The sequence below is a fragment of the Solanum lycopersicum genome, chromosome 12, assembly GCF_036512215.1.
Source record: "Solanum lycopersicum chromosome 12, SLM_r2.1".
Taxonomy (NCBI): domain Eukaryota; kingdom Viridiplantae; phylum Streptophyta; class Magnoliopsida; order Solanales; family Solanaceae; genus Solanum; species Solanum lycopersicum.
Window position 1 is genome coordinate 31879841 of NC_090811.1, and position 10931 is coordinate 31890771.

Here is a 10931-nt window from a genome sequence, read left to right on the forward strand (position 1 = left end):
CTTTAAATGGAATTTTAGGGATACAAATTTGGATAATTGGATTAGGAAAGTTGGGCATGGACAGTTGGGCTGAGAATATTTTAAGTTGGGCTATTGGGCTGGCTGGGAGGGTAACAAATAACAAATATACACATATAATTTCGGTTTTTGGTTAATTGAAATATTAAATTTAAAAAACCAAAAATCAAACAGAAAAATTGAAATATTAAAATTCAAAACCAAAACAATCAAAATAACTAAAAAATCAAAACAGAAATTAAAAAAATTGATTCGATCAATTTTTTTGGTTTAAACCATATTATGCCCAGCTATTTTTAACTTAATTGCAGAAATTTGCTTGCAAAATGACTTGTAAATTGATTGCAAGCTATTTGTTTGATTGGACACTTGTTCACGAAGATGTAAGAATAATATGATAATGCATTTCTAACCAAAAACAAATTAATTAAACTTATTAACACAAATCCAAATAATACTATTCTCTGGCTAATTTTCTATTTTTTGAAAGTCAAATAATTTAATTTATTTGAAATGAACTTCATATATTTATAAATTGATATTATAAATCATAATAAAGATTTACATTGATATATTTGAATATGGTAATAAAAAAGGTGCGACGTAAATGGAATAGAGGAATTAAAATTGATAGATATTTGTAGATAGTGTGAAACAGAAAGTTGGTTGCACCCAAATAGAGAAGGTGAGGAGAGGCACGTGTCTTTGCGGGTAATGTGCGCAATGGCCTCTGCCTCTCAACTCTTAGCTCCAATCAACGCCATTTCTTCTTCTTCTTTTTCTTCAGTATATAATCATCTTCTTCCATGTCTCTAGAACTTACTCACATCTTTATGCACACAAATTATACTACTTCTTTCTACAATCAATCACATTGTTCTTTGAAAATGTGTTCACTACAACTTCCGAATTGCAGGGTTTTCAACGATGCTAACTTCTCTTCTTCTTCAGATAAGTTGCAGAAATGTGTGGTTTTCTCCTCATTTTGGGGAGTAGAGTTGTGCTTCAGTGATGCACGGCTTACAGCTAGCTCGGCAGTTAAACGACGACAATATCGGCCGATTTCTGCTATGTCTTCATCTTCTGATTCACCTTTCAACATGAATTTGAATGAGTATATGGTTACACTTGTAAAACCGCTGGGTATTCGCTTCGCTCTTTCTGTTGATGGCAAAGTGTTCGTTCATGCTCTTAAGAAAGGGGTTAGTATGTTTTCGCAATTAAAATCCTTACATTTGAATAGCTGTGATTTTACAATATGCAATTATCCGTTTCTACCGTCATACTTAAGCCCTTCACTGCAAGTTTATACAAACTGTTTTGTCTGTGTCATTGTACGCACCTGGATCTTGGTAGATTTTCGCATTTTCTATTGAAATTTGTTGTTATGAAGGAATCTCTTAGTTTGTGCAAGTGTTATTTGTAGGGGAATGCTGAGAAATCAAGAATAATAATGGTTGGTGATACATTGAAAAAGGCCAGTGACTCTTCAACTGGGGGGCTTATTGAGATCAATGACTTTGGCGATACAGAGTATGAAACGTAAAAATTATACCAATTTTAAGCTATAGAGTACATTTCCGACTGAAGTAGTGGGATGTTTCAATAAGTGTACTGTATTTTACTATGGTTTCTGCAGGAAGATGATGAATGAGAACGCAGGCCCTTGTAGCCTGGTTCTTGAGAGACCCTCTTTTCCATTTCCTATCCACCAGCTATATCTTATGGATGATATTGATATTCTGTATAATAGAGGTCGTGTTCCCATTGCTACATGGAACAAAAATTTACTTGCCTCCAACTTGCGAACGTCATGTGAGGGCAGTGGGAACTCTGGATTTGTAGTATTTTCCCCAAAGTTACTAACATTAAATGGATGGAATGTTCTGAGTAATGGAGATCCAATCAGGCAACAAGGAAATCTGAACGGTACCCCCTGGTTACCATTTAGCCCAATTATCAACATATTTTCTGAGAAAGACATGATAGATTCTGAATGGGCGCATGGGAATTTCCCACTGGAAGAATACATAAAGGCGTTGGATCGTTCAAAGGGAGAACTGTATTACAACCATGATCTTGGTATGCGCTACAACAAGGTGTGACATTCAGATTTTTCTGTGTAGAACCTTTCCTTTACTCAGATGATTAGTATTCAACTGCTTGAGATAAAGTTAACAGCTCCAGGAATTCTATGCTTTTCAATTTTGCTGAACACCATTTTAATCCACTGCTGTGGTATGTTTTATTCTCAAGAAGCTACTCTTCTGTTGCTTGGTTCTGAAGTACATTGCTTGTGTCCTTTGCCAGATTACTGAGCAAATGTATGTGGGATCGTGCATACAAAAGGAATCTGATGTGGAAATTCTGTCAGATGTGGTGAGGCTATACTTGCTTTTGTGGGTTAAATATACACTATTTTTCCCTTTCTATTTCATGAAGTATACAGTACAGATGTGGTGCAGCTATGCAATTGTGGCTTGAAATAATTTATTTTTCCCTTCCTATTTCATGAAGTATATACAACTGATATACTGAGAATCGTGTCTTGTACATCTCTAGATTTTCCAATCCATATAGAATTTTGGTTTGCACACCATCTGATAGAACTGAGAGTATCCTGACTATCTTTAACCAATCATAGTAGCAGGTCAAAGAGAAACAATGAGTGTATATATAACGAAAGTACATCAATGGTTTTATATGGTGAACTCAGCCTGCAAATGACCTGCAGTTGTGGTTCTCATGAATATGTATGGTTGTCCTACGTTTCAATTGCAGCATGAAGACAGTTTCTTGATGGAGGCCAAGAGCCAAGACCATATTTGACAAATATAAGCGAGTTTGATTATACAAATAGGGACACGGGTAGTTGATTCTAAAATCAATAATAAATGAGAAGCAAAAACTTTGGAAACTGGAATGCTGATGGATGTGCTGAGAACGTCTTTTGTGTTTATCTTAATACTAGTGTAGAGACACATTTGTGCCTACCTTTTTCTTACCATTATGCAGTGTTCCTTTGCAGAATTAATTCTTTCTTGCTCATTTGCTTACACTAACCCAGACATCTGCATCAGGATAATTGTTTCTTGTTCATTTACTTACAACTAACCCAATGAATATCTGCATCAGGGGATCACTGCTGTGGTGAATTTTCAGAGTGGCATCGAGGCTGAAAATTGGGGAATTAATGCCGACATAATCAACGAATCGTGCCAAAGGTTTAATATCCTTATGATCAACTATCCCATAAGGTAATAAAATAGTTTACTTTTTGAATTGTAAGTTTCGTCAATGAGCTAACAATCTGCTATATACATCCAGTACCTTAGCAGGCCCCCCTGAGTTCTCTAATCTTTTTACTTCTTTAAGAGAAGTCTTATCATTTTGTTGTACTGGAAATGTGATGGTGATGCCTGTATAGATGCACCATTAGCTCTTCAGATGTTCTAGCATTTGCCTGTTTCATTTATCACAATCTTCTTTACATATTGAGATTACAATTAAGGAGCATGATCTTATTCCTTCTGCATATTAATTTCTTTTGCAGGGAAGGAGATTCATTTGACATGAGAAAGAAACTTCCATTTTGTGTTGGTCTTCTTTTACGCTTATTAAAGAAAAACCACAAAGTGTACGTGACTTGTACAACTGGTTTTGATAGATCCCCTGCTTGTGTAGTAGCTTACCTTCATTGGATGACAGATACTTCCCTTCATGCAGCCTATAATTTTGTCACTGGGTTGCATTTATGCAAGCCTGACAGGTTCTTCTCCCAATTCTCGTATCTTCAGTTCCATTCTTGACTTCTTGACTGGATAAGTACTTGCATGCATATCACGTTACCAAGGACATAATCAGGGGCAGGTCAACAGATTTGATGTCCTAATACGAAAATATATCTAAAATCCATCTAGTTTTTCTCAAAAAGATAAATTGTAAAAATCAATATGATAATGATATACAAAACAAGGCTACATGGTTTTAATTTAGTGGTGAGAGCGCAATATGTGATCTATAGGTTAGGTGTACGTCATGATATCAAACTCTCTCATATATAAAAGTCTGGTATTCAAGTGGAAAAGGGTAGATGTAAAACTAATGAAGTTGTCATAAGGCTTTTCTTTTATCGGTATGCCACTCCGCGAGCAAGGAGTGCCACGCACGAGCGGAGCAAAAAGAAAGCAAGGGAAGTTTTTCTCTTTTTTGGGGGTGAGCTCATTATCCACTCTGTTTCGAACCTTTTGCGACACTTGCCCTGGGGAATCATCATAAACATGAAAAGAATAAACTATATGCACAGGAAGAAAAATTAGATTTGATAAGAAGGTAATTATACTAAATTTGATAAGGGAAGATATGTTATTTACTCGCCTAATGATGGTATTACCTCTACCAAATTTTAACAAACATTAAATATTGACATTTTCTTGTTAATATATACATAAATTATATGTTATATATAATAATACAATACCTCATATTTATGGGGCCTTTAGTATTTGGGTGCTTAAGCTAAGGGCTTCATTTGCCTTGCCCTAAGCCATCAATGGGCAGAATTAAAAAAATTGTACTCGCGTTTCTTTGGATTCTAGGTACACACATGAGCAGGTGAGTGTTGGAAGAAATGGTACTTGGACTCCTTAAAAATGGTGATGGATGCGTGTCAGACCCTCCAAATTTAGTTTATTTTTGGAGAATCCGACACAGGTGCAACATCAGTTTTGGAGAATCTGAAATATATGTTAGGAAGACTGTTGGTGTATAATGATGTATGCAAAATATCATTATTTTGAAAGTTTGCTGTTATCATTTCGCATATGAAGCCATAACATCTTATTTAGCTCACAGTCATGATCCCTGTCTTATCTCTTGTTTGATTAGCCCTTCTTACGGTGAACATTCTTGATTTACTTAATCCAAAACATATGAGTTGCAGACCAGCCATTGCCTGGGCAACATGGGATCTCATAGCTATGGTTGAAAAAGGTGCACATGATGGGCCTGCAACGCATGCCATAACATTTGTATGGAATGGGCATGAGGTAATCAACTATATCATCTGTGTGTGCTTGTTGGTGATGTCCTCAGATGCTTGTATGTATAAGAAAAACAGCAGTGTAACTGAACCCAGATTTTATGTTGCACTCTTTTCTTGACCTTTTTCCTCAATGGTCAAAGCTGATTGTTGGAATGGATGTTGCATACTCTGTGTCACACTGTTTTCTGCTTCCATATGCATTTTTAAATTGGGGTATTTACTTGTACGTATCTCTTTGTATCACATTTTTGAACAGGGGGAGGATGTCTACCTGGTTGGAGATTTTACAGATAACTGGAAAGAACCAATTCAGGCAGTCCACAAAGGTGGTCCAAGATTTGAGGCTGAAGTTAGACTTTCACAGGGAAAGTAAGTTTTGCCTCATACATGTCATCGCGATTGTCAAGCTTTTATAATGATTTCCTTCTTAAGTGTGGATTATTGAATTATCTTTTTGTCATACTTTTTTCCATTCTTTTGATGATTGTTTTTGCTGTACCATTGTGGATATTAATATTGATTTTCCTGTTTTTACTGTATGGTATATTTTGTTGTGTATGAAGTATTATATTTGTTTATCAGGTACCTATACAAGTACATAATTAGTGGAAACTGGAGGCATTCAGCCAATTCACCAACTGAAAGAGATGAAAGGGGAAATCTCAATAATGTAATTGTTGTTGGTGATGTTGCCAGTGTCAGGCCTTTGATACCACAGCAAAAGAAGGTCAGTTAAATTTTGTATCCTTCTCCGATTAGCACAAGAGAACAAGAGAACGGGACATTCTTTTTTACTAATGATGTAGCATATGTCTCTTTACCTGACAAATTTGAATTAGGACGCAAATATTATGAAGGTGATTGAGAGGCCATTGACAGAAAATGAGCGGTTCATGCTGGCAAAAGCTGCTCGATGTGTTGCATTCTCAATCTGCCCAATAACGCTAGCACCTAAATAGATGGACACACTACATTTCAGTCATAGTCGCATATCCAGTTATGTCTTCTGCAATAAAGAAGTCAGTAGAAATGGCCATTTAACATTTCTAGGACAACCATAATGCAAGCCCATCCCTCCCACTTGGATTGAAGCTGTATATTGTCATGCAATTTCGAGGTTGGGCAAGTTATAATGCTCATGTCCATTACACTTAGTCATTTTGTCATCCCCATAGATATTATTGACTGATCCTTTGACTAGATATTTTCCTCGGTTGAAATGCTCAAACAATGTATATATCTGTGTTTACTAAATACACAATACATGGACGTGTGGATGTGTAATTGCTGTTTTACTATGCAAAAATATTACTCTTCACTGATCTTGCGTCTTTTTGTTTCAAGACTGTTTGAACAAAGATAGAGAAATGTCATATGCTTGATATATGGTAACAATGTGATGAAGGGAAAGAGCATTTTCACTTCACATTTCATTCCACTTGAATTATGTTATATCATCACAATTGTAATTGGATACGTTTTTTTAATTATTTTATAATTCTTTTGTTTTCTTTCTTATTTAGTACAATCACCATTTATACAATTATTATCGTAAAAATATTTTTCTCTTTCTTCAGTTACGTTTTTTGGTTGACTTATTATATTTTGATGCTAATTTGTTAGGAGTGGTACTTTATCACTATTGAAAAAGAATTTTCTTCTTCTTCTGTTTCGTTTTAATTCACGAGGGTAGATTTTCTCTCTCTTTACTTTTATATACTTTTTGATAACTTTTAATTGTTATATTGCGTTTTTAAAAAGTCAATTTAATCAATTTTTAAAACTAAATAAAATCACATTATTTTGATATTTTAGAAAAAAAATTAGATATTAAAAAATTATAGAAAACGTACTATAAATTGCAATATTTTGCATATCAATATTATAAAGAAACGTATCTTAGAATGTTGGTTAATTTTTTTATTGTTTGATTAAAAAAAAAAACCATCACATTTATAAGTGGATGGAGATAGTAAATGTTTGTTTAAAAAATGGAATGAGTATATTAAATGATATATATTTTGCATTTATATTGGTGACTATTTTCTTTTAACCATAATGATTACCTTGCACCAAAATCTAATTAAAAAAAAACCCATTCCTATTATAAACCATTACACTTGATATATCTATTGAGTTGATTTTCAAAGAATTTGAAGAAGTTAAAAATTTAGGAGTTCTTGTTGTTCTTCATCTGTTCTTGGTATTCTATTAAGGTGTCAAAAGTTGTTTGGGATTTTGTTGAGATAAAAAAAATGGTATTGTAAAATTAAAGTGAAAGCTAATGACATGAATAAGTCTTTTTTCAAATATCAATGACATAGATGGATCAAATGTTTAATGAATGACATAAATAAGTCTTTTATCAAACTTAATGGCATATTTGAGTGTTTTTTCTTGGGATAATGCCCAAGTACCCCCTCAACCTATGCTCGAAATCTCAGAGACACACTTATACTATACTAAGGTCCTATTACCCCGTGAACTTATTTTATTAATAATTTTTTACCCCTTTTTAGCTTATGTGGCACTATCTTGTGGGCCCAACGATGGTTGACTTTTTTTTTCGAACTAGTGCCACGTAGAATAAAAAGGGGTAGAAAATTACATATAAAATAAGTTCAGGGGGGTAATAGGACCTTACTATAGTATAAGTGTGTTTCTGGGATTTCGGGCATAAGTTGAGGGGGTACTTGGGTATTTTCCCTTTTTTCTTATTTAAATCAAGATATACACCATAATTTACCTAAGAATTTACCTATTATTTTATATAATTAAATTAATTATAAATTGTGTATACTAAATATACTATAATAAAAATATATCTACCATTTATAGCAATAATATTTTTTTTTCACTTGATCACTTCAATTCATTTATAATACAAGTTTAATACATATTAGGAAAAATGCACAAGTACCCCCTCAACCTATGCCCGAAATCCCAGAGGCACACTTATACTATACTAAGATCCTATTAACCCCTCAACTTATTTTATAAGTAATTTTCTACCCCTTTTAGGCCTACGTGACACTAGTTTGAAAGAAAAAATCAACCAGTGTTGGGCCCACAAGATAGTGCCACGCAAGTCGAAAAGGGGTAGAATATTATTAATAAAATAAGTTCAGCGGGGTAATAGGACCTTTGTATAGTATAAGCGTGTCTCTGAGATTTTGGGCATAGGTTGAGGGGGTACTTGTACATTATCTCTATATATTACAAAGAACAATTTATTATTCACATGCAATACAAGTTTTTATGATGGACAATATATTTATCACACATTTTAATATACTTATAATACAATGTGTCAAACGTAGTGTATTTTTGAAGGATCCGACACAGGTGCAACATCAGTTTTGGAGAGTCTAAGCAATATAGGTTGGAAGACAGCTGATGTATACAAAATATCATAATTTTGAAAGTTTGCTGTTATCATTTTGCATATGCAGACATAACATCTTATTAAGCTCACCGTCATGATCCCTACCTTATCTCTTGTTTCTTTGGCCTTTCTTACAATGAACATTCTCAATTTACTTAATCCAAAGCATATTGGTCGCAGATCAGCCATTGCCTGGGCAACATGGGCTCTCATAGCTATGGTAGAAAATGGTGCACATGATGGGCCTGCAACACATGCCGTAACATTTGTATGGAATGGGCACAAGGTAATCAATTTTATCATCTCCATGTGCTTGTTGGTGATATCCTCAGATGTTTGTATGTATAAGAAAATCAGCAGTGAAACTGAACCCAGATTTTATGTTGCACTCTTTTCTTGACCCTTTCCTCAAAGGTCAAAACTGATTCTTGGAATGGATGTTGATATTCGGTGTTATACTGTTGTCTGCTTCCATATTCATTTAAATTGGGGTATTTACTTGTAAGTATCTCTTTGCATGAAATTTTTGAACAGGGGGAGGATGTCTACCTGGTTGGAGATTTTACAGGTAACTGGAAAGAACCAATTCAGGCAGTCCACAAAGTTGGTCCAAGATTTGAGGCTGAAGTTAGACTTTCACCAGGAAAGTAAGTTTCGCCTCTTCCTGTCAGCCATACATGTCATGGCGATTGTCAAGCTTTTATAATGATTTCCTTCTTAAGTGTGGAGTGTTGAATTCTCTTTTTCTAATACGTTTTCCTGAAACAAGTGACTTCGTTTTAGCTACATTCTTCTCGTCACTAATGTGACTCTCCACTTTAAATTTGTAGCCCTGCATGCCATAGGCTAAATGGCTAATGTTGTCAGTTGGAAGCTCCCTTACATGGTTCCATTTATCCAATATGAATTGTCTTTGTCCCCTCAACCTTTCCAAATCTAAAGATCACCCTTCTGCTTCTTTCTCCTTCCTGAAGTTGTTCCTTTGTGGATATTAATATTGATTTTCCTGTTTTTACTCTATGGTATATTTTGTTGTGTATGAAGTATTATGTTTGTTTATCAGGTACCTATATAAGTACATTATTAGTGGAAATTGGAGGCATTCAACCAATTTTCCAACTGAAAGAGATGAAAGGGGAAGTCTGAATAATCTAATTGTTGTTGGTGATGTTGCCAGTGTCAGGCCTTTGATACCACAGCAAACGAAGGTCAGTTAAATTTTTTATCCTTCCTTTATAAAAGACATATGAATACATTTTCTCATTAATATCCTTGCCCGATTAAGCATAAAATAGTGCGACATTCTGTTTTACTAATGATGTAGCATGTCTCTTTTCCTGATAAATTTGAATTAGGACGCAAATATTATGAAGGTGATTGAAAGGCCATTGACAGAAAATGAACGGTTCATGCTGGCAAAAGCTGCTCGATGTGTCGCGTTCTCAATCTGCCCAATAAAGCTAGCACCTAAATAGATGGACACACTACATTTCGGTCATCATAGTCGCATATCCAGTTATGTCTTCTGCAATGAAGAAGTCAGTAGAAATGGCCATTTTAACATTTCTGGAATGCAAATCCATCCCTCCACTTGAATTGAAGCTGTATATTGTCATGCAATTTCGAGGTTGGGCAAGTTATAATGCTCATGTCCATTGCACTTAGTCATTTTATCATCCCCATAGATATTATCTGCTTTGATCACTGACTGATCCTTCGACTAGATATTTTCCACAGTTGAATAGCTCAGTTAATTGCTGTATATCTGTGTTTAATGCATACACATTTACATGGACGTGTGGATGTGTAATTGCTGTTTTACTAAGCAAAAATACTACTCTTCACTGATTTTTCATCATTTTCAGTCAACACTGTCTGAACAAATTTAAGTTTCTACAAGTGTGCCCAAAGATAGAGAAATGTCATATGCTTGATATGTAATGAAGGGGAATAGCATTTTGTCACTTCACATTGCATTCCACTTGAATTATGACTATACCATCACAATTATAATTGGATACATTTTTTTAAAAATAAAATTGAATATTCTTTTGTTTTCTTTCTTATTTAATACAATCACACCATTTATACAATTATTATTGCAAAAATATTTTTCTCTTTCTTCAATCGTGGTTGTTTTACCTAAACCAAAAACGTTATCGATCCTATCAGCGAGTTTCAATGAAAACGCCCAATTTGCAATATCTTTAGTGATACTTATCACACTTTCAATCGTTAACTTATTAAATTTTGATGCTAATTTTTTAGGAGTAATAATTTATTATCTAATTCATATGTTTCCTACCATTAAGGATATTTCTTACCAATTTGACACAATTACTATTCTAAAAATATTTTTCTGTGTCTTCAATTCCGTTTTAATTCAAGTGGGTAGAGTAAAAAATACCCTAACTTTGGTTCATTAGTTAATGATACCCTTGCCGTTATAATGAAGTCATTTTTACCCTACAGTTACTAATTTCA

At 34.3% G+C, this 10931-nt stretch overlaps 1 protein-coding gene across 5 annotated transcripts; it reads left to right on the top strand.

Moving 5' to 3' along the window:
* The first annotated feature begins 635 nt into the window (after nt 1-635).
* LOC101243774 (phosphoglucan phosphatase LSF1, chloroplastic) lies at nt 636-9983 on the top strand. 5 transcript variants are annotated; one of them, XM_019211560.3, is made up of 10 exons: nt 636-1220; nt 1445-1551; nt 1658-2117; nt 2329-2397; nt 3154-3275; nt 3572-3787; nt 4961-5066; nt 5319-5431; nt 5645-5789; nt 9803-9983. In XM_019211560.3, the coding sequence occupies exons 1-10, from the start codon at nt 825-827 to the stop codon at nt 9920-9922; spliced, it is 1854 nt and encodes a 617-aa protein (XP_019067105.1). In that variant the 5' UTR covers nt 636-824; the 3' UTR covers nt 9923-9983. The 5 variants fall into 5 exon arrangements, with proteins under 5 accessions (XP_019067105.1, XP_004252666.1, XP_010314533.1 ...); XM_004252618.4 differs by lacking the exon at nt 9803-9983 and adding an exon at nt 5902-6384; XM_010316231.4 differs by lacking the exon at nt 9803-9983 and adding an exon at nt 5902-6384 and having other exon boundaries at nt 670-1220; nt 1445-1560.
* Nucleotides 9984-10931: the final 948 nt, after the last annotated feature.